The following is a 23,638-nucleotide window of genomic DNA, read 5'->3' as shown; positions in this document are numbered from 1 at the left end:
AAAAAAAAAAGAAAAATTAATAAATTTTTTTAAGGAAAATAATATTAATTTTTTTATTATTTTTTTGAAATTGCTTTAAATAATTATTTATTTAAAATTTTATTTAATTTATAAAAAAAAAATAAAAAAATGAAATTTCTCTTGAGAAAAAAATAAAATATTTTTTTTATTTTTTAATAAAATTCAATTAATTATGTCCAATAATTTCTCGCAAAAATAACTTCTTCCAACTCGAGTTGTCTTTTTCGCTTGAGTTTTTCAAATTTTTTCTTACGAATGCACTTTCCATTACGATTTCGGCAATAATTGGGCTTGCAATAACAACCGAGCTTAGTTATTTTGGAGCAAAATTCACCTTCACAGCTTTCTAAACAAGAATTTGAGCGTCGTAATTGTTCTTTTTTGCCGCTACAGTGAAATTTATTCTCTGAAATGAACAAAAAATTGCAATTATTTGAGAACATTTTAGTAAAATTATTATGAAATTTAAAATTTTAAGGGAAAATTTTAAAACTTCTTTTAATTTTTCTTAAATTCTTATGAATAATTCATAAAATTACTTCAAATACTCTCGAATTTTTCAAAAAAAAAAATTCATAAATTTACTTTCTTAATTTTTTTTTTAATTTTTAAAATCTTATTAAATTTAGGAAAATTTATAAATTAAATTACATTTTCGAAAAATTTATAAATTTTAAAGAATCAAAAAATTTCTTTTATTTTGCGGAAAATTTAGAAATTTTCTTCAGTTTTGGGAAAATTTTGAATTTTTTTATTTTTTTTTTTTATTTAAAAATTTTAAATTTTCTTAATTTTTTAAATCCTCCAAAAAATTCATGAAATCGATTATAAATATTTTTTAGAAAAAAAAAAATTTTAAATAAATTTAAAAAAAAAATATGATTTTCTATACGATTGTCTTAAAATTTTTCAAAAATTTTAAAATTTTCTAAATTTTTTCAATTTATAAATCTCTTTCTCTTTCTTTTTAATTTTTTTTTTAGAAAAAAAATTGATTTTTTTTATCAAATTTTCTTGAATTTTCCAGAAATTTTTTTAAAATGTTAACAAAAAATATTCTTACTTTTCACAGATTTTCGTTTCAAATAATCGTATTCAAGGGTATCTGGACATTCAAAGGGCAAAACGCACTTTCCCGTGATCGGATGTCTTCTATAACCGACTTTACAGCTGCAAAACTGCCTTCCAGGAAACGGATTTTGAGCCAATTTGCATTGATGGTAGTGAATATGCAAACGAAAAGCGGCACAAGACTCCACACAAAAATTTTTGTACCTCACGCAATATTCGTTCTCCTCACATTTGACACTGCGGTACAAAAATTCATCAGAAAAACTCAATTTTATTTGCAAAAAAAGAAAAATTACGAGAAATAATTGCATTTTTAACCAAAATCAAACTCGAAATGAAATATTTTCAACTAAATTTCTTTATTTAAACTTTTTTTTTCAGACGAAATCTGAAACTTTTTAACGAACCTCACGTTTCTCCGTTCAACTTGGTGCCCGAAGGACATTTATTGAGTTCGTTCAAATCAACGTTGGGGCAATCGAAAACCGGAACACACTGATTTCCCTGCGTTTTGCTCCTCGCGTAGCCTTTTTTGCAGAAACATCCCGCCACGCATTGATCCACGTCGCATTTTCGACTTCCGGTGTGAAAATCGCACGAATCCTTGCAACTGTCGTCACCCAAGCGATATTCCTCGTGCTCGCCGGCACAATTGAAGTAATTAAAGTTTCGCGGACACTCGTGCGCCTTTACGCACTGCAACGTCATCGGATGTCGGTAATATCCGCGCAAATTGTCACAAAAACATCCCGGAACGCATTTCGCGTTGGCAGCACATGGCGGACGTCCAAAAAGTTTGATTCCGCATCCATCGCCGTAACTCGGGCCACAAAGCGGGAACTCGAAATTTTCAGTGTTGCAGCTGCAAGTCGCGTTAGCTAATGGCGGATTTTCGTAAACGCCGAGCAGGTAATTCTCGTGCGGATATGGGAGACGTTCGATTTTGACTCTGTTGTGTCTTTGAACGTCTTCTTGGCTACGAGAGACGTGAAAAATGCCAAAAATGAGGGAAATTCGGAAGATTTGTGAGAGTTTTAAGCCCATTTTTTAGGAGAATGAACGTTCCAGCGGGTAATTTGATAGTGAATGAAAAATATGGAACGTGCGAGAACGAACTTTATAGTGTTAACAACACGATGTTTGTCAAAATATTTTGAATTTTGTCACATTTTTTAAAAGAATTTGATGTAAAAGTGACAGACAAGACATGTTAATGACCTTCTGAGTCATTATTTGCTTGAATTTATGGAAAATTTGGAGAATTGCGCGTTTTTTGTCACTGAGGAGTATTAAATTGAAAAAAAAAATATTTTTTTTATATAAATTCATTGAGGAGTATCAAATTTTGACGAATTAACTATTTTTTTTAAATGTATCAATTTTGCTTCTTTTACGGTCTTTGAGGAGTATAAAAATGAGAAATTTTTTTTAATTTTAAGTTTCATAAAAGATATTTTTTATTTTTTTAATAAATACGAAAAGATTCTGAGGAGTACAAGATTGAGAAATTTTCTAAAAATTTTTGAAAAAGTAGAAAATTTTGAATATATGGTCGAAATTTGTCATAAAATATAATTGAGGAGTACGAAATTGTGAAATTCTCAAATTTTCTGAAAATTTCGAACAATTTGGAATATAGAATTAGCTTTTTCGTATGACATTTTCTCGTATTTTTATCCTGAAATTATATTGAGGAGTATGAAAATGAGAAATTCTTGTAAAAGTCAAAAATTGAACAGTTTTCATACTTTTTCATAATCAAAAATTTTGATTTTTGATTTTGATTTTGAATAAACATTTTCTTTTTCATAATCATTAAATTGCGTTTTATTTTGTGTCATAAGTATCTGTAAATTTTTATTCATTTTCTTGCTTTTATCTTGTCACTAAGGAGTAAAAATTGACTTGATGATTTTTTGATGAATTTTTCAAACATAGATGTCGCTTCAAAAGTTTAGTTTTATGTCGAAATTAAGTTGTTTCCTTACATAACATCGCATAAAAACTTCAAAACTGACACTGTAGAGAATTGTATCGAATATCATTATCTTAAACCACTCCATAGAAGGCACGAAAACGGGAAAAGTCAAAAATTTGAAGCTGATAAAAGTCGATAAAGAAGAAATTATGCAAAGTTTATTCTATACATACAGGGGCAAAAAAATATTTTTGAGCTGAGCCTTTTTGTTTTTTTTCTTTATCGCTAAGAAACATCTCGATATCGCGTAAACCGGTGTAAACAAGTTACTCTTATTATTTTTGCCATATTTAAGAACACTTGTTAATATTTAATTTTGCGACAAATAATGAGACCATTAAAAAAACAATTCAAAGATTATTCATCAAAAAATTCTGAGAAGTATACAAAAGATAAATTTTGAAATTTCTTTCAGTTTCTAAAATATTCACAAAAGTATTTGAGGAGCATAAGAATGAAAAATCCTAAAAGTTTTAGAAAAATTAAAAAATTATGAACGATTTTAAGCATAAAATTGTTTTTGGTTTGCAATTTTTAGTTTTTTTATGATATAATTCTATTGAGGAGTACTAAATTAAGAACTTTTTTGAAACAATTTTAAATTTGTGAATTTATTGACAAAATCTTAAAATCTAGATTTTATTTTAAATTTCTATTTTCTTTTATTTTGAAAATGAAAATGAGGACTATAAATCAAAAGACTCCTTAATAATATGACAAATGAAGATTATTTTGAAATTTTTCTATTTTTTTTTTTTTTATTTAGAGCTGAGCCATTCATTTTTTCAACTTTATTGTCACCAAGGAGCTCATTTGATGATTCATCGAAACATCTCGTCTCCGCGTGAACAAAATTATTTATTTTATTTGTGCAAATTTAAAAAACACTTGTTAAAATTGGCAATATTGCGATATAAATATTCCAAAAAAACAAGTTGAAATATCATATATCAAAAAACATTCAATAAGAAAAGTAATCCAAAAAAATAACAATGAAACTGTTCGCAGTTTTACTTTTATCAATAATTCTTGTTTTGCAAGAAAAACCTTTTGTGCAGTGCCAAATCGGTAAGTTCTTTGAAAAATATTATTAAATTTTAATTTTCAATTTTTTTAATTTTTGCGAAAAACTGCTATGAAGAAGTTGTGAAAACTTTGAAAAAAATATTAAAACACTGAGAAGTACAAAAATTAAAAAATTCTCATTTTTGACATCTCTAAACAAATATTGATAAATTTTTGTCTACACCTGTGCAAAATATCTAACATTCCAGCACGCTTAGTGTATTTAGCGATAATTTTATAAAATTCTTTAAAACTAACAAACGATCATATTTCAACTTTCACTCTTAAAAAAATTCTCATGTTTTCAAACAAAAACTAAAACAATTACCGACACGTATTTTCCCCATTCTACTCTCATTACACTAAATAAATGACGTAATTCAGGGGAATCCACCGTCTAAACATCTCTGCGCGAATAAATTATTCCATATCACTTCTACACAAACGTACGTGCCGAATCTAACAAAACCTGTTATTATTTGTTTTTGCGACGCGACCGTAAATATTTTGAAATGACAATCAAAACATCAGTCGTCAAGCAAAAGTCGTTGTGAGAAGTGACAATGAACTTTTTCATTATTTTAATTTTATCGATACTTCTCGAATTCGGTTTTGGCGAAAAATTCAGTGAGTTTAGTGATAAAAAATTTTTTATCATTTTTAATTTTTCCAAAACACTAATGTTTGTTTTCAGAGTAAGAAGTGAAATTTGACGAAAATTGTCTTAATTAACTTCAAGTATAACTACTTTTGACTTATTCTCTGAAGTAAAATTAAAAAACAATATTGATCTCCAAAATCTGTATAATTCAAAAAGTGCAAAAATTGAAAAAAAAAACTCGAAATGGAATAAATCAATTTGATTTGCTTGGTTTAGATTAATTGAAATAAATTTAAATTACATTTTTTTTATATTTACCATTTTTCAGCTGCTGTTGAAAGCATTGAGGCCCAATGTGCTAAATATGCCAAATGCCCTCCATGCAAAAATCCTCTCGAAGCATACTCAACCTGCAATAACGAGTGTCTGAACGGATGTTATGAAGGCGAAGCTCCTTCTTGTCCATCCGTTTGTGAAGAGGGATGTTTCTGTAAACTCGGTTACAAGCGTTACAAGGACGAATGTGTACCCGAAGATAAATGTGTGATTGCCCATACTTGCTCGAAACCTAATGAAGCATTCACCGATTGTGGAAATAGATGCATAGAAAAGTGCGGCAATCGTGTTTGTACAAAAGAATGTCAAGCAGGCTGTTTCTGCATAGATGGTTACAAGCGAAACTCCGCCGGAGATTGTGTTCCAGAGGAAAAATGTTGCGCTAATCCCTCTTGCAATGATCCTAATGAAGAATATACAACTTGTGGAAATAACTGTGGCGAATCTTGTAACACTCCTGATGGTTGGATGTGCCCAGCTGTTTGTAAAACGGGATGTTTCTGTCGCAAAGGTTACAAACGTCATCCCATAACTGGTCAATGCATTCCCGAAAAAGAGTGTCCGATTGTTTGCGAAAATCCAAATGAAGAATATTATTGCGGAAATAAGTGCCAAGAAATTTGCGGAGATGATGATCGTGTTTGTACAGATGATTGTCAATTAGGCTGTTTTTGTCGCAAAGGTTTTAAACGTGATCCCGTGACTGGTCAATGCATTTGCGAAAAAGAGTGCCCCAGTGCCTGTAAAGATCCAAATGAAGTGTACACAAATTGCGGAAATAGATGCCAAGAAAAGTGCGGCGATGACGATCGAGTTTGTACAGAAGAATGTCAAATAGGCTGTTTTTGTAAAAAAGGTTTCTATCGAAATTATGCTGGAATTTGCGTTCCAAAGGAAAATTGTACATCTTGCAAAGATCCTAATGAAGAATACACAGATTGTGGAACTGGCTGCGGCGAAGCTTGTGGCTACGAAAATGTGTGGTGTAAAGAACGTTGTCGAGAGGGCTGTTTCTGTCGCAAAGGTTACAAACGTCATCCTATAACTGGTCAATGCGTTCCCGAAAAAGAATGCCCTAAAGATTCAACTTGCTGTAAAGATCCAAATGAAGAATGGAACGAAAATGGTGATCGTTGCTCCGAACCATGTGATCGTGAAGTGCTTGACTGCGCTCCCCAAGAAGCTCCCGGTTGTTATTGCAAAAAAGGTTATTTGAGAGATCAAGTATTGGGAATCTGCGTTCCTCAAGAACAGTGTCCTTTGATTGGCGATAATTTGCACTGTGATGAGACTACAGAAGAATACAGATGCGGAAATAGATGTTGGGACTACTGTGAGGATGGAGCAATTAGAGATTGTCTTATGGATTGTCGATATGGCTGTCACTGCAAAGAAGGATACAAGTATGATCCTCAAAAGAAAAAATGCGTCAAGAAAGAGGAATGTCCTTATTGTAAGTCATGGCATTTATAATTGAGTTTTTTCGCAATATTAGAAGAAACATGTTTTCAGATGGTTAACATTTTCAAAATGTGCATCGGGTCATAATATCGAAAAGTAGTATTTTGAGAAATACGTAGCAAATTTTATAAATCAATAACAATTGAGCATATACTGTGAAGAAAAAGTCAAAAGTAGTTGACTTTTAGCTTAAAGTCAAAAGTAATACTTTACGAATAGTTTTAAATTAGACTATAATCTCAAAAGCATTCAATGAAACTTTTATATTTCGCAATGGGTCAAAACTAAATTTTTAAAAAAATTCTAAAATATCCATTGGGTCTAAATTTAGTGTTTTGGAAAATCAAATTATTCATTAGGTCAAACATAGAAATTTATATTAAAAAAAATGTTGGTCCTTTTAAAATATCCATTGGGTCTAAAACAAAATATTATTTTCTTTACAGACTGCCCTGGTCATTATGAAGTTTTCAAGCTTGATGGAAGCGCGTGCGCCGATCGATGCAACAAACATCTCGTAAAATGCCCAGATGATCGTAAACCCGGCTGCTATTGTATGGATGGATATGCTCGTGATCTTGTAACCAACGTTTGTCGCCCTTACCCGTGCGAAGATTGTGGCGAACATGCTAGTTACCAAGTTTGTTGGAGCGAATCCTGCGACAATGAATGTCGATTTGTACTCAAAAAAGACTATTGCAAAATCGTCCATATAAAATGTCCCGATGGATGTCACTGCGATCCCGGATACGCTCGAGCTTTGAACGGAACTTGCATCCCGGAGTGTGATTGTGCAGCAGATTGGGAGCAAAATTCGTGTAAAGGACCTAATGAGGAGTACACAGATTGTGGAAGTAGCTGTAGCGAGGCTTGTAGCAACGAAGATACGATGTGTCCAGATGTTTGCCAAAAGGGTTGTTTCTGTCGCAAAGGTTACAAACGTCATCCGTTGACTCGTGAATGCATTCCCGAAAAGGAGTGCCCTACAAAACCGCCGTCTTGTAAAGATCCTAATGAGGAATGGAACGAAAATGGTAATCCTTGTTCCGAAGCATGCGATCGAGCAGTAAAAATTTGCAATTCCGACCCAATTCCCGGTTGTTACTGCAAAAAAGGTTATTTGAGAGATCAGATATTGGGAATTTGCGTCCTTGAAGAACAGTGTCCCTTGCTTGGCGATGACTTGATCTGTGATAAATCAGAAGAATACAAATGTGGAAATAACTGTTGGGACATCTGTACCGCTGATGGAGTGGCGATAAAATGCAGTGGCGATTGTCGTTATGGCTGTTATTGCAGAGATGGTTTCAAGCGAAATTCTGCCGGAGATTGCGTTCCACAGGAAGATTGTGGTTCTTGCAAAGATCCTGAAGTGTTCACGCATTGTGGAAATAGATGCCAAGAAAAGTGCAGCGATGATGACATGCGTGTTTGTACTTTAGAATGTGAAGTAGGCTGTTTCTGTAAAGAAGGTTACTATCGAAATTATGCTGGAATTTGCGTTCCAAAGGAAAATTGTACTTCTTGCAAAGATCCTAATGAAGAATACACAGATTGTGGAACTGGCTGCGGCGAAGCTTGTGGCCACGAAAATCTGTGGTGTAAAGAACGTTGTCGAGAGGGCTGTTTCTGTCGCAAAGGTTACAAACGTCATCCCATAACTGGTCAATGCGTTCCCGAAAAAGAGTGCCCAAAAGATTCAACTTGTTGTAAAGATCCAAATGAAGAATGGAATGAAAATGGTCATCGTTGCTCTGAATCATGTAATCGTGATATACTTGACTGCACTAACGAAACATCTCCGGGATGCTACTGCCAAAAAGGTTATTTGAGAGATCCAATATTGGGAATTTGCGTTTCTCAAGATCAATGTCCCGAGCTTGGCAGTGATTTGATCTGTGATGAGACGGAAGAATACAGATGCGGAAATAACTGTTGGGACTACTGTGAGGATGGAGCGATTAGAGATTGTCCTATGGATTGTCGTTATGGCTGTTACTGCAAAAAAGGATACAAATATGATCCTAAAATGAAAAAATGCGTCAAGAAAGAGGAATGTCCGCCTGTTTGTAAGTGATGACATTTTATTTAAAATTAAGCTTTTATCGCATTATTAGAAGAAACATGTTTCATATAGTTAAAATTTTCAAAATGTGCATTGGGTCAAAAAATCGAAATTTAGTGTTTTGGTAAATCAAAGGTCAAAAATAGTAATATTCAAAACAATTTTTTGTCAAGAAATCTACATTAATATTTTTAGAAAATTTTTAAAATACGCATTGGGATAAAAAAAATTATTTTTTTTTTTGTTTTTTCACAGCACAGTGCACTGGTCATCATGAAATTTTCAAACCTGATGGAAGCGCGTGCGCCGATCGATGCAACAAACATCTCGTAAAATGCAAAGATGATCGTAAGCCTGGTTGCTATTGTATGGACGGATATGCTCGTGATCTTGTAACCAACGTTTGTCGCCCTTACCCGTGCGAAGATTGTGGCGAGCATGCCAGTTACCAAGTTTGTTGGAACGAAAACTGCGACAATAAATGCGCTTTCATCCTCAAAAAGGACTATTGTAAAATCGTCTATGCCAATGTACAATGTCCCGATGGATGTCACTGCGATCCCGGATACGCTCGAGCTTTGAACGGAACTTGCATCCCGGAGTGCGATTGTGAAGCAGATTGGGAGCAAAATTCGTGTAAAGGACCTAATGAGGAGTATCGCTTTGGCAGTAGATGTCAAGATGGATGCGACAGAGATATTGTCAGATGTATCGATGACAGAGCTTGGGGTTGTTATTGCATGGAAGGTTTTGCTCGAGACAAGAACACGAATGTTTGTGTTCCATATCCATGTCATCCATCAAAAGGTTAATTTTATGTGCTCGTAATTTTTTTTTGTGCTTAAATTTTATGTTTTTTATCGTCTGTCTGAAGCAATAAAAGCTTATCAAGAATTTTTATGCGCAAAATTTGTTTAAATAATTCCACAAAAAAATCAAAAGTCTTAATTTCAGTTAAAAATTCCAACAAAAATGAGTATTTTGCAAAATTTTCTTGTTTTAATTCTTACCTGTGTCGTCATGGGTCAACAAAACTGTCCACACCCGAATTTGGAAGAATTCAAGGCTTGTTTGAACCGCTGTGACGTTGATGGTTCAGCTTGTGGAAAAGTTCATTCGTGCGTTATCTCGTGCATTTGTGCATCCGGGTACAATAGAATGAAAGGAAATTGCATGCCAGACAAGCAAATGTGTGACTCGGAAGGTATATTAATCGACGATATGTCCTCTGAACCGTCAGAATTGGAAGTTCGTCCATTACAAGCTACGGAAGAACCGACGAATGAAGTAACAGAGGAAACTACATCAACAACTCTGACAACAACAACAACAACTGAAGCCATTAAAACTACTTCAACTGCGACAGATCCGCCTCCAAAACGTTGTTTCAATGGAAAAATCTGGCGTAAAGGCAACGATTGTCTCGAAAATTGTCTCCCGAAGAAGGATATTTGTCCAAAAGAGAGCAAATGGGGTTGTCATTGTGATTATCCGACGTTTAAACATGATGTTTATTCGATGGAGTGCGTCAAAGTTTGTCCTTCTGGTTAAATTTTCAATAAAAATTTGCTTTTGAGGAATTTAAGAGACAGAAATGAACTTTTGTATGTTAATATATTTCATTTTGTGCTTCAAATTAATGAAAATTGGTTAAAAAATTGTCAAAATGTAAATTTGTAGGGCTCCCACGTATTTTGAAAGTTTTGAAATTTCCCTCCAAAATCAATTAAAGTCATGTTTTCTTTCGTTTTTTAAGAATTCAAAGTGAAAAATTTCAATTTTAAGTCAAAAAAATGAACAAATGTACATTTAGGGGTCTCACGTATTTTGAAAATTTTCAAAATTTTGAAAAGATTACCTCCTAAAGTCAAAAATTAGGTATTGCTGATTCCTTAAACGAAAAAATCTGCAATTTGGATCCGAAAAAAATATGTCGAGAGCTGAAATGTGAAATTTCAAGGGGTACTTCAACCTTTTTTAATATTAAAAAAATCATAATTTTTCAAGTAATAAGTCTATATGGTACCCCTAACTTCATATTTCAGCTCACAGCATATTTTTTTTTTCGATAAAAGTTAGTGGTTTTGGTATTTTTGAAATTAACAGCGTCTAAACTTTAATTTTAAAAGAGTATTTTTTAAAAAATTTTAAAATTTCAAAATTAGTAAGAGCCCTAAAGACATTTTTATTTGTTTTTAAGCTTTAAATTGAAATTTCTTGCCTTTAATACTCAAAAAATTAAAAACAAGTTTGACTTTTATTGATAATTACTCACCATTAAACCGTCGTCTTTATCAATTTTTTGTCGACCATATAAAAAAGTCTACTCAACTTCACTTCACATATCAGTTCATAAAAATGCTTCAAACTAAAATTTTTATTTTTTTCACACTTTTCGTAACAATTTTCGCTAAAAACTGCACTGGTCCCTTCCAAACTTGGACTTGCAGCAATTCATGCAAGGAAAGTTGTCGTCAAGGTCGCGATATTTTCTGCCCAACTGAATGTACGTTCGGTTATTTTTGTCAAGAAGGCTTTCGACGACATTCCAATGGAACTTGCATCCGGGAAGAATTTTGTCCTTGCTGGAGACCCAATGAACAATGGACTGATTGTGGCAGTTGGTGCGGCGAAGATTGCCCGAAATACGATAATACGGCGTGTAAAGGCACTTGTGAGAAAGGTTGTTACTGTAAACCGGGATTTCAGAGATTTGATGGCGTTTGTGTTCCTCAGGAGAAGTGTCCGAAGCCGAAATGTAAAAAGCCGAATGAAAAATTTACAAGGGGAAACTTTTGTGCGGAGAAGTGTTTCGCCAAAGTTTGCACTCGAGAATTGACTCTTGGATGTTTTTGCCTTGCGGGTTTCTCGAGAAATGAGAAAGGAGACTGCGTTAAAACGGAATTTTGTGGAAAAATTTGATATGAATTTATTTTTTTATTAAATTAATTAATTAATTAATTATAAAATTAATTTTTAATTTATTTAAATTTTATTAATTTAATAAAAAATATTTTAATGGATTAATTTAAAAAAATAATAAAGTTGATTAATTTTATAAAAAAATAATTTAATTAAAAAAAATCAAAAATCTTCTCAAAAAAATTATTTTTCTCAATAAAATTTGAAAAAAAAAATAAAATTAATTAAATATTTTTATTAAAATAAAAAATAAAATTAATTAACTTTATGAAAAAAATTAGTTAATTAAAAAAAATGAAAAAAAAAATCGAAAATGATAAAAAATTCAAAAATCTTCTAAAAAAATATTTTTCTCATTAAACTTTGAAAAATTTAAACTAAAATTAATTAAATATTTTCATAAATAGTAAAATTAAATAATTTAATTAAAAAATATTTAAATAATTAAAAAACATGAAAAAGCGAAATAAAATAAAAAAATTGAGTAAATAAAATTAATTTCAAAAATATTCTCAAAAAAATCTATTTTTTTCATGAAATGTTTACAAAAAAAAAAATTAAAATATTCATTGAATTTTGTTCAAATGAATGATAATAGGACATTTCTTCTCTTCAACGCATCCTCGTTTGGCATCACGTTTAAATCCCGGTTTGCATGTACAACGTGGCTTACCGCATTGCAAAGTACACACCATCAACCCATTTCCCTTAACAGGACAACTATCGCCACAAGCACTTGGACAAGTATTCCAATGCTCATTTTTCGGGCAAATTGGAACGCATTCGCCCATGTCAGACCGACATAATCCCGCTTTGCAGTAACATCCTTTCAGACAAACTTGGGGACACAGCACTTCGCCCGCTTTGTAGTCACAACTGTCTTTACAGGAATTTGAGCAAGTCTCAAAAACTTCATTTTTCTTGCAATTGTTCGTGCATCCGCCATTCAAGCAAACTTGTTGCGCAAAAACTGCCTGAAAAGCAAGGAAAAATGGTAAAAGTAACAAAATTGAACTCATTTTGAAGTAATTTTGGGGTTTTTATGAAAAACTTACCTTTAAATACAAATTACGAAGCAGGAAATGCGAGACTTTTATTGCAACTAACGAAAAATTGCTTTTGATAATTTTATCAAAGGTCATAAATTCACAAATTCGAAAAACAAAGTATAAAAAAAATATTTAAAAAAATATAAAAAAAATAAAAAAATATTTAAAAAAAATTATTCAAAAAATATTTAAAAAAATATAAAAATATTTAAAAAAAAAAAATATTAAAAAAATAAAAAAAAATTTAAAAAAAAAAATATTAAAAAAAATATTTTAAAAAAATATTAAAAAAATATTTTAAAAAAATATAAAAAAAAAAATAATTAAAAATTTAATTAAAAAAAATATTTTAAAAATTATAAAAAAAATTAAAAAATATTTAAAAAAATATTAAAAAATATTTTAAAAAATATTAAAAAAAATATTTAAAAAAAAATTTAAAAAAAAATATAAAAAAAATTTTAAAAAAAATTATTAAAAAAATATTTAAAAAAAAAAAAAACAAAAATAAAATGGAAATTAATTATAAGAAATTTTTTTTTCTTAATTTTAAAAAAATTTAAAAAAAATATTTAAAAAAAAAATGAAAAATAAAAAATGAAAAAAAAATAAAAAAAAAATTGAAAAAAATGAATTAGAAAAAAAAACAAACAATAAAGTATAAAACAGAGAAGAACGAAAAAAAAATTCGCCAAAAACTATAAAAATTTGTGTAAAAGCTATAAGTTCAGTACATGTATTTATTTTTACTGAGCTCATATATTCAGTTTGAATGATAAAAAATCAAAATTTACGAGTCTACTTGATAAAAAGTCATAAATTACTTACAAAATTCGCGCATATAAAACTCGTCACTCTAAAATTTTCCTTTCATTCTACAATGAACTCTCTTTGCACTGTCTTCCTCCTTTTTGCTGTTTTTGCTTCAGCAAAGCATTGTCAACCTCACGAAGAGTTCCGTTCGGATTGCGGAAATCGCTGTTTCGAAGCTTGTGGCTCTGATGAATTCACCGCCTGCCCAAAAGCGTGCGAAACTGGCTATTTTTGCCAAAAAGGCTACAAACGACATCATAACGGGACTTGTGTCTTAGCAAAGGATTGTCCTTGCCCTCGAAATGAGATCTGGGCGGATTGCGGAAGTGGCTGCGGCGACAATTGCGGAAGTGAAAACAACAAAATTTGCCCTGCTGTCTGCAAAATCGGATGTATTTGCAAAAAAGGTTACAGTCGAGATGTCACTGGGCACTGCATTCCCTCGGAAAATTGCCCGAATCGCCTGAAATGTGGCAAAAATGAAGAAAAAATCAAATTAAATCGATGCGCGGAAAGTTGTTTCGCTAAAAATTGCTCCGATGAACGATTTGAAGGTTGTTTCTGCAAATCAGGCTTTGCTCGAAATTTAAATGGAGAATGCGTTCCACGGAAATTCTGCCCAAAAGAGCCGGTTTGTGCGAATTCTTATGAAATTTTTAAACCCGATGGCAGTCCGTGTCAAGATCACTGCGATAAAGCGATCCGACGATGTGCGGATGACAGGCAACCCGGATGTTTTTGCATCGAGGGATTCGCTCGTGATTGGGAAAATGGACTTTGTCGCCCTTATCTGCCGAATAACAAGGGAATTTTGACTTGCGGTGAAATGTGTGGAAAAAATGCTGAATGGAGCCAATGTACATCGTCGTGCGATAACGAATGTGATTTTGTCGTTGGATTGCGCCGTTGTATGATAAATCACATAAGATGTCCAGATGATTGTCGTTGCAAAAAAGGATTTGCGAGAAAATATCAGCGTCATAATTCGGAATGTATTCCGGAAAAACATTGTGCACGACCGATTTTTCTGCAAAGAGTTTAATAAAAATGATTTAAAATGGAAAATTAAATAAAATTTCAATAAATGAAAAACTTTTTTTTTGTTTAAAATTTAGAAGTTTTTTTTATAAATTTGTAATTTTTGAAAGGTTTTGATTAATTTTTATAAAAAAAAAGAAAAAAAATTATAATTTGAAATTTTACAAAAAAAAAATAAAATAAATTTCAAAAAAAGAATTTCAGAGAATTTAAAAAAATTTAGTAAAATTTAAAAAAAATATGCTTTAAAGTTTAAAGTGTAAAAGACCCTAAGAAATTAAAAATATGCAAAAAAATAGCAAAATAAAAAAATCGAGTCTAATAGGTAATATTTTGTTTATAAATTGTAAACTTTTAAGCTTTTGATGCTTTTTTCTTTTTTTTATTTTAAATTTTTTTTCCTTTATTTTTAATTTTTTAGAGCCTATTTTTCATTAAAAAACATGAAGATTCCTAAATACTATTATATAAAAAATTTATTTAAAAAAAAAAATATGTCCCACTGCACAATGTAAAATTTCGCCTCAATGCAAAATAAAAATTTTTGACCTAATGCACATTCTAAAATTTTGTCTCAATGCAAAATAAAATTTTTGACCCAATGCACATTATAAAATTTTGCCTCAATGCAAAAAAAAATTGACCCAATAAACATTTTAAAATTTCTCCTCAAATTTAAAATTTCGTCTCAATGCAAAATAAATTTTTTTTTTCCAATGCACATTTTAAAATTTCGCCTCAATGCAAAATGACCCAATGCAAATTTTTCAACCCAATGCACATTTTAAAATTTTGACCCAATGCAAAATAAAAATTTTGCCTCAATTTGACCCAATAAACATTTAAAATTTCACATTTTAAAATTTCGCCTCAATGCAAAATAAATTTTTTTTTTCCAATGCACATTTTAAAATTTCGCCTCAATGCAAAATAAAAATTTTTGACCCAATGCACATTTTAAAATTTCGTCTCAATGCAAAATAAAAATTTTTGACCCAATGCACATTTTGAAATTTTTTTTCATTGTTTTTTTATAAATTTTGACCCAATAAACATTTTAAAATTTCGCCTCAATGCAATAAAAATTTTTGACCTAATGCACAACCTATTTTTTTTTATTTCATAAAGAGCAGTATATTTATCAAAAATTTAAAGAAATTTAGTTAAAAAAAAACATAAAAAATAATTTTTACTTACCGCGATAATTTTTTATAACTTTTTTTTTTGTACAGTCAACGAACCTAAATTATCACTCGAACTTGTCAACTGCCCTAAAATATTTGACTGCCCATTTATTACTTTTTTTATGACTTTTTCATTTTCAAAATTTCGCATATAAAATCCATCGCACTCCAAATTTCAGTATCAAACTTCCGTCAAAGTTCAAAGGATGAAGTCGCTTATAACTTTGACACTTTTCAGCGTGTTACATTTCACTTTCGCCCTGCACAGATGTCCTCGTGGTCCGAACGAACAATGGACCGATTGTGGCAATTCCTGCGAGGAAAATTGTATCAACAGTGGCAACTCGAATTGCATCCAAAAATGCGAAGTTGGGTATTTTTGTCAAACCGGATTCAAGCGACATGCGAATGGAACTTGTATCGATGAGACGCGTTGCGAGTGCAAAGATCCCAATATGGAATGGAATGACTGTGCAAGTGCTTGTGGCGATGGATGTCCCATAAAGAACGAAAATCGCTTTTGCATTGCCGTTTGTCAGGCACGATGCGCTTGCAAAAAAGGCTTCAAACATGATGGAATGAAATGCATTCCAGAGGAAAAGTGTCCCGTGAAGTGCCGAGATGTACTTTGAAGAGTTCAGATGGGGCAATGAATGCGAAAATAGCTGTGAAAGAGCGACGAACAGTAGTATTCCTTGTCAAAAGGACCTTCGCGAAGGATGTTACTGCATCGAAGGTTTCTGGAGACATCCCAATGGAAATTGTGTTCCCATCGAACAATGCCCTTGCCCTGAAAACGAATTCTTCAACCTTTGTGGAAATCGTTGTACTGACTCTTGTCCTAATGAACCTGCCTTAATTTGTCCCGCGGTTTGTCTCCAAGGATGTTTTTGCGCTGACAACTTCAAACGAGACAAAACTGGAAAATGCGTTCCTTTGGATCAGTGCCCGAAACAATCTTGCAAAAATCCTTTGGAAGAATGGAAAGTTTCCAATGAATGCACTGAGGCTTGTTACAAACTAGATTGTTGGAAACAAGATGAAGTTGGATGTAAATGCAAGAAGGGATATCGTCGAGATGAACATCAAAATTGTATTCCTGAAGAAAAGTGCCCGATACCGAAATGTCCTGACAAATTGGAAGAATTTAAAACTGACTACAGTTCATGCTTTGAAGCTTGTTTCAATGGAGGATGTAACAAAAAAGACAATCATCATGGATGCTTTTGCAAAAAAGGCTACAAACGGGATAATTTTAGCTTTCAATGCATTAAAGAAGACCAATGTAAATGTCCTGAGAAGAATCAGATTTGGATGAATTACAATCGTTGTGATGAAAGTTGCTTTGCCACGAAGGCTTGTAAAAGTTCAAACGTTACAAACCATTTTGGGTGCTTTTGTAAAACTACGCCGAAGGAAAGTTTCAAGAAAGATATCAACGGGGTTTGTATTCCAGCGGAACAATGTCCCAAAGGTGAGTTCTTTAACTTTTCTGTTGAAAAAAATTAACCACGTGGTTAAAAAATTCTAAGAAACTAACATGATTAACAAAATTTAATTAACCACGTGGTTTAAAAAAAATCAATTAAGCTAATTTGGCTAATTGATTTTTTTTAAACCACGTGGTTAATTAAATTTTGTTATTCATGTGTTTTTTTAAACGTTTAACCACGTGGTTAAAAATCAAAAGTTCAATTTTTTCTCCTAACTAATGATTCAATTACTTATTTAACCACGTGGTTTATTAAGTTATATTTTAAAGAAAAATCAATTAAACTTCTTTTAAGTCACGTGGTTAAAAAATTAAAAATTAAAAAAATATTTTCTAACTTGTGGTTCAATTATTTATTTACCACGTGGTTTATTGAGTTTTTTTATTAATAAAAAAAAAATAATTTTATTTTTGTTAAGTCACGTGGTTAAAAAATTCAAACTGATTTATTTTATTTTTTTCAACCACGTGTCTTAAATAATTTTAATTTTTTTTTAACATAGTAATTTTTAAAATTTTATTTTAAAGAAGAATGAAAAGTCAATAAATTTCCTTAAAATAATAAAATAAACCACGTGGTTAAAATTATCTCTAAATGTCACTTAACGACAACTTCTTAAGTACATTTGAATTAAATTTTATTTTTTCAAACAGAGCCAATTTGTCCTGAGCCCGAATTCGAGTCATTCGATTTGTTCGGTCTTCGTTGCGGCGATTATTGTGACAAAGCAAGAAGATTGTGCAAAGCATATCCCGCTCCTGATTGCATTTGTCACGATGGCTATGCTCGAGATTACCGTTCAGACAAGTGTCGTCCATATTCATACGAAAATGGATGTTTCCCCGATGAGGATTGCGGCGAAAATGCTGGATGGCAAAATTATGTCTCGCGTTGTGATGAATATTGCGAAACTCCGAAAGATTGCATTAATATGGAGAAGGATAAAAGTTTTTCAGGATGTCGTTGTAACAAAGGATATGTAAGAGAAACAGCAGATCCAAATTCTCGTTGCATCAAAAAATGGCAATGCAAGAATCATAAAGGATAGATTGAAACGTTAAAAAGTATGCAATTGATATTGCATGAGTTGTTTTATGTTTAGGGTACGAACAAGTAAAATTTTTGTCAAGTGTCAATTTATTTCTTTTTTCTTCTTTAAATTTCTTTTAAAAATCAATTTAACAAAATAAAGTTAATAATTTAAATTTTTACGATTTTTACTAAAAAAAATTTTTAAGTAACAGCAAAAAAAATTATTGTTCTTCTATCAAAAAATTTTTTAACTGAAAAATATGTCAAACTGTCAAAAAAATTGAATTCAATAAATGTCAAAAAAAAATTAGTGTTGAGTTTAAAAAATATTTCAGTGTCAAGAAAAGTTTTTCGTTGTGAATTCGAAAAAATTTCAAACTGTAAGCAGTGCTTTCATGGTGAATTAAAAAAAATTTGAAAATGTAAGCAAAATTTTCATGGCGAAATCAAGAAATCTAAAAAACGTTAAAAAATATTTGTGGAAGACTCAAAAAAAAAAAAGATTTAAAACTGTCAAACGTGCTTTCGTGGTGGATTCATAAAAAATTTGAAAATGTAAGCAATGCTTTCAAGGCGAATAAAAATCCATCAAATTGATACAAAAAATCTTGTCTCATGTTTATTAAAAGGTACAAATATTCATAAATATGTCATAATACAATTTTCGAGTATTTTTGTCATTTTGAAATTTTTCCGATCATCTCGCCGACATCCATTCAATTCATCACGCCTTACGACTCTTCGCATGTCAAGGTATTCGGATCAAAGAGTTTATCTTCGCCGCATCCAATGAGACGTGGATGTCCTTCGACGCAAGTAATCAAACGATGTGGATCTCCGGGCGCTGGGAATCTCGGGAAAGGCCAGAAACGAGCAGCGGGCGAATTCGAGTCAACTTTCGTGGGACACTTGAATCCAACGACAGCTTCAGGATTGCACAATTCCAACAATTGATCGGGCCAGTTGCATCCGTGAATGCGATCGTCATAAACTAAGCCCTTGTCGCATGGCTGGGGAATTGGTTCGGCATATTCGCATTTCAAGTAACTCGTGGAACATTCGTTGCTATCGGGGTAAATGCCGAAAGCGAATTCGCATCCGGGGGCGTTGATGGGTTGTTGGGCATGAACGCGATTTCCACAATCGACAGCCCAGTTGTAGTTGCAGTGATTGTGAACGTTGCCTTTGCCGTCGAAAAGTAAGCCGTTTTCGCAGGTCTCGAGAGTGAGAGTTCCGTTCGTGCAAAGGAAGAATTGATCACAGTGCTCGGGATGACCGAAAGCTTGAATGGCATATGGATCGGGGCACGATGGTTCACCTAAAGCAGCTGCAGACACTGAAAAAAGAGAAAAAAATTAATTTCCTGTTAAACTTTTTTTTTTTTTTTTTGAACGAAACGTTTCCGAAAAATGTCACTCGTTACATTATTCATGCGCATTGTTTGAAATTTATTACCATTTCACTTTTATTTTTTTCTATCTCTCTAATAACATAATCCAGTCTGCAGATTAACATTGAATTTCAAATGACTCGGAATCAACAATTTTGTGTACGTTTTTCGAAATGAGACGAAATTTCTCTCGAACGTAGTGAGATATTCAACTGTCTGACGAACTATCAAGGAGATTTTTCACTCAACAAGCAACAATTTCGCTTTCATTCAACGAAATTTGCAATTATTTAATTAGACAGGAACATTTAAAACGATAAAAAAGGTGAGTGACCCTTGATTTTTTTATAAATAAATTAAAACTTAATTTATTTTAAAAACAAATTTTGAATTAAAGAAAAAATTAAAAAAAAAATACAAAAAAAAAAATTTAAAAAAAATTTAAATTTTAATTAAAAATTTAATTATTTGTTTGGTTCAAATTGAATTAAAATTAATTAAAAAATTTGAAATTAAAATTATAAAAAATTAAAAAAAAAAAATTTAAAAGTTTTATTAAAATGAGTTCAATTGCATAAAAAATATTAAAAAATTAATATTAATAAAAAAAAAATTCTAAAAATTATCAAATTTTGGGAAAAAAAATTTAAAAATCAGGTGAGTTCAACTACTTTAATTTTTTTTATTTTTAATTTTACGAAAATATTTTAAATATTTTAATTGTAAAATTTAATTGCTCATAAATAGCATACAAAAAAATTTTAATTTATAAAAAAAAAATTAAATGAAAAAAAAATTAACAAAAAAAATAAATTTCAAATTAATTTAAATAATTAATTAAATAATTAATAATGAAATTAATTTAATTAATTATTATTTTAATTATTTAAAAATTAATAAATTAAATGTAATTTTAAATAGAAAAATTAAAATTAATTTAATAAAAATATTTTTTAAAATTTTCGAAGAAATCTTTAAAAAAAAATCAAAATTTAAAACAAATATAGGTATTTAAAATTCATAAAAAAATTTACATTTCAAGACAAAAATTTATTTTATAATTCAAACAAAAAAAATATTATTAAAAAAATGTAAAAAATTATATAAAATTTAATGTATTAAATTAAAAAATTAATTAAAATCCAGAAAAAAAAAATCATCCCTCCCAACTGTTTCTCGCTATTGATCAAAACAAGTTATCGACAACGATGAAGTAATAAACATACAAAGTAATTGTAAGTAAACAAAACAGACGATGACACACGTGCTTCAAGAGATGATTTTTTTTATCTCATTACATCACACCGTAAGTAATTTCTCCATTCAGTTTTTTTCTTTTATGTAAATCAATTTGTTTTATTATTTAATGACCATCTTCGTAACGATTGTAATTACGAACATTAATCAAACATTTCTGGTGCCTTATGAAATTATTTTTTTTATCGAAACCGGTGTGACAGATTTCAACCAATTTTATCAACTAAAAAAGTCGACAGAGTTCGAAAGCAGCACAAAATTAATCGTTTTTTCAAGGTCGCTCACTATCACTTTTAACAGTTTTTTTTTTAAATTTTTTATGTTTCGTTCTTGTGTCAATCATTCAAAAAAAAAAAAAAAAAATAAAATTGCAAAATTATTTCATGTACTTAATGATTGAGTCATTTTCAACATTTTTAGTTGCATTAGAGCATGAAAAAATGCGATAAATATTTTTTTTCGTGCCTTTTGGATTGACTGCTTGAAAAAGACCAAAGAGTCGTGCACACGAGAAAGTGCAATAACCACAAAGAATATTACGTAAGAGCCATTTGTGCGGTCTAGCAACGAGTTACTTGACTTGTTATGATATCGATGTTAAAAATTCGAAATTATTTACAACACGCCTTTGTACAAAAAAAATCGTATATGGCGCAATTGGACCATTTTTTCATGCAAATTAGCGTATTATTGGCTTGTCAAGTAACTAGAATAATGCGCGATTTATGTCTAAACGAGTTTCCATTCACTTTTGTTTCGACAATTTTAATCCTTACCGCAGGAGACAGCAACGCCGAGTAACAATACGACAGAAACAACTCTTGCCATGATTAATTAATTATTTAAATATTTACAACTATTCGAAAAAAAAAGAAAAATTTATTTTTTTTATTTTATTTCTCGTTTCAGAGGGTACCGATCACTTTGACAACTTTTCTGGTACTGACTTAAAAGTTACAAAGTTGAAACGTTAGCGACGACGTGTTCATGCCAACACGAATGAATGGTGAGAGGGAGAAAAGTTTTTCGCTGGAGGGGATGTAAAAGCTTTTTTGATGTTGGAGGAGCTTTTTGTGGTAGTTTTTAATGGTTTGAATTTATAAAAGACGTTGATTTGATCATAAATTTTTATTATTTAACTTTTTTTTAGAAGTTTTTAATGATTTTTTCTCATTTCAGGTTCTTTCTTTCTATGATGTTCTGGTCTTTGTTTACAAAATGAAGAATCAAATGTTGCCGGATTATCTGTCAAGAAACCTGAAATATGTGAGAGACGTTTAACCATATTTACTGAGAAGCGGAAACGAACTGAGGTTGCCCCTAATGAGATCAGTATTCGCACAGAATTGTTTATTTTACAAAGGAGTAAATTTGTTGAATGACATGATGCGTTACGGATTCAATATCGACGTGAACTATGTGAATTTCAAAAAAACCCCGTACCAATTCGTGAAAAAGCAAACATAATTCAATTGACTTAACCAATCCCTTTCCGTGTTTTGTCCACAGAGGAGGACATTTCAAAATTTGGAAAAACTAATTTTTCAATAACTTTAAGTTCAGCTATTAAAATAATTCAAGTTGTACTTGAAAGCCAAGGGTTCAAGCTTTTCAACAAAAAATATTTATGAACTTTGGTCTTTGTAATTTAAGAGAAATTTCAAAACGCGCAAAAAATCGAAAAAATTTTGGCCACGGAAAGGGATACAAAAAATCACAAGAAAGTAACCAAGGCTTAATAATATATCCCATGCCAAAAATCTCCCTCTTTTCATCATTGAATTGACTCATCTGATCCAAAAATCATCAACATCATATTTGAAGCCAACTTTAACATCATTTTAATCATGAAAGTCTGAATTAGCATCTATAGCTTGAGAAGAACTTCCTTCTGAATTATCCTTAACTGATTCTCAAAACTTGAGTCATTTGTTTCAATGCATCAGATCCAATTTTGCCCAATAATACATTTAGTTCAACGAAATGAACTAAAGTGAAACTCAATATTCATTCCTGATGATTCAAAATGGTTTAAAAGTCAATTTTACAATATACCAGACGTTCCCCTTAAAAAAGCCTTTACTTTACTCATGAAAAGTTTTGAAGCTATACGATTGTAACTCACCTCATATGAAGCTTATAACCCATTTTTAACAAAATATTGGTAAAACTTTGATAATTTTATAATTAAAACAAGTAAAACACAAAAGATACTTTTTTGAAATTTTTTTATTAGAAAATAAATGAAGTATCGAGTAACTCATAAATGTTAACACACAGTTATAGAATTAAAGTAAATAGTGAAAATATTTGAAAATAATTTAGAGGTCTTACAGTCGATAGATAGAGTGAGAATGAAGAAGTGAAATGAAATTTAAAGTAACAGATTTAAAAAGAATTCAGATAGACAGTGAAGGATTTAAATATCAAGCCAAAAAGTTTGGAGCTTTAAAATAAATCCACCAATTGTGATAGTTAAAAAAAGATGAAAGAGATAGAATAGAGTTAGAATAAAAAGGAAATGAAAAAAAGTGATAGTGAGTTTAGGATAGAAGATAGATAGAATAGATGAAGAAAGCTGTAGAATAAAAGAAAATAGAAAGAAGGTTGGAAAATAGTTAGGGATACAAATACTAATTGGATAGTAAGAGGAGATAAATAGATGGAAGTAAGTTAAGAATAGGTTCAAGTTTAGATTGGAGAAAGGTTTGAGAAACAAAGATTTCTAAAAGAATTTAGAAAAAAAAGATTCAAAAAGAAAGATTTGATAAAATAAAGTTTCAAATGTAACAAAAAGAATTTTTCTACAACAAACAAAAATTATTTTAAAACAATAGTTAAAATTAAATTAAGTTCCTTAAA

At 30.7% G+C, this 23,638-nt stretch overlaps 7 protein-coding genes across 7 annotated transcripts; 4 read left to right on the top strand and 3 right to left on the bottom strand.

Annotated features, from left to right (window-relative positions):
* Positions 1–1,466: 1,466 nt before the first annotated feature.
* On the bottom strand, positions 1,467–2,154 carry LOC134835139 (uncharacterized). The gene has a single exon (XM_063850007.1). It carries the CDS (start codon positions 2,134–2,136, stop codon positions 1,501–1,503), a length of 636 nt encoding a protein of 211 aa, XP_063706077.1. The 5' UTR covers positions 2,137–2,154; the 3' UTR covers positions 1,467–1,500.
* Positions 2,155–4,672: 2,518 nt separating this feature from the next.
* Positions 4,673–9,520, top strand: LOC134834042 (zonadhesin-like). Its single transcript, XM_063848560.1, has 3 exons — positions 4,673–4,762; positions 6,980–8,602; positions 8,854–9,520. Exons 1-3 carry the CDS (start codon positions 4,699–4,701, stop codon positions 9,408–9,410), a joined length of 2,244 nt encoding a protein of 747 aa, XP_063704630.1. The 5' UTR covers positions 4,673–4,698; the 3' UTR covers positions 9,411–9,520.
* Positions 4,816–6,545, top strand: LOC134833411 (zonadhesin-like). Its single transcript, XM_063847722.1, has 2 exons — positions 4,816–4,837; positions 5,065–6,545. The coding sequence occupies exons 1-2, from the start codon at positions 4,816–4,818 to the stop codon at positions 6,543–6,545; spliced, it is 1,503 nt and encodes a 500-aa protein (XP_063703792.1).
* A 1,436-nt stretch (positions 9,521–10,956) lies between the features above and the next one.
* LOC134835487 (mucin-5B-like) lies at positions 10,957–11,520 on the top strand. Its single transcript, XM_063850366.1, has one exon. It carries the CDS (start codon positions 10,957–10,959, stop codon positions 11,518–11,520), a length of 564 nt encoding a protein of 187 aa, XP_063706436.1.
* Positions 11,521–12,086: 566 nt separating this feature from the next.
* On the bottom strand, positions 12,087–12,539 carry LOC134835486 (venom serine protease inhibitor-like). The gene has a single exon (XM_063850364.1). It carries the CDS (start codon positions 12,537–12,539, stop codon positions 12,087–12,089), a length of 453 nt encoding a protein of 150 aa, XP_063706434.1.
* A 910-nt stretch (positions 12,540–13,449) lies between these two features.
* On the top strand, positions 13,450–16,108 carry LOC134835485 (SCO-spondin-like). Its single transcript, XM_063850363.1, has 2 exons — positions 13,450–14,374; positions 15,843–16,108. The coding sequence occupies exons 1-2, from the start codon at positions 13,450–13,452 to the stop codon at positions 16,106–16,108; spliced, it is 1,191 nt and encodes a 396-aa protein (XP_063706433.1).
* Positions 16,109–18,747: 2,639 nt separating this feature from the next.
* Positions 18,748–21,698, bottom strand: LOC134834788 (protein obstructor-E). Its single transcript, XM_063849566.1, has 2 exons — positions 21,553–21,698; positions 18,748–19,465 (listed from the first exon to the last, which is right to left on the bottom strand). The coding sequence occupies exons 1-2, from the start codon at positions 21,602–21,604 to the stop codon at positions 18,861–18,863; spliced, it is 657 nt and encodes a 218-aa protein (XP_063705636.1). The 5' UTR covers positions 21,605–21,698; the 3' UTR covers positions 18,748–18,860.
* Positions 21,699–23,638: the final 1,940 nt, after the last annotated feature.

Source organism: Culicoides brevitarsis, chromosome 3, assembly GCF_036172545.1.
Source record: "Culicoides brevitarsis isolate CSIRO-B50_1 chromosome 3, AGI_CSIRO_Cbre_v1, whole genome shotgun sequence".
NCBI lineage: Eukaryota > Metazoa > Arthropoda > Insecta > Diptera > Ceratopogonidae > Culicoides > Culicoides brevitarsis.
This window is presented reverse-complemented; position numbering and strand designations above follow the sequence as displayed.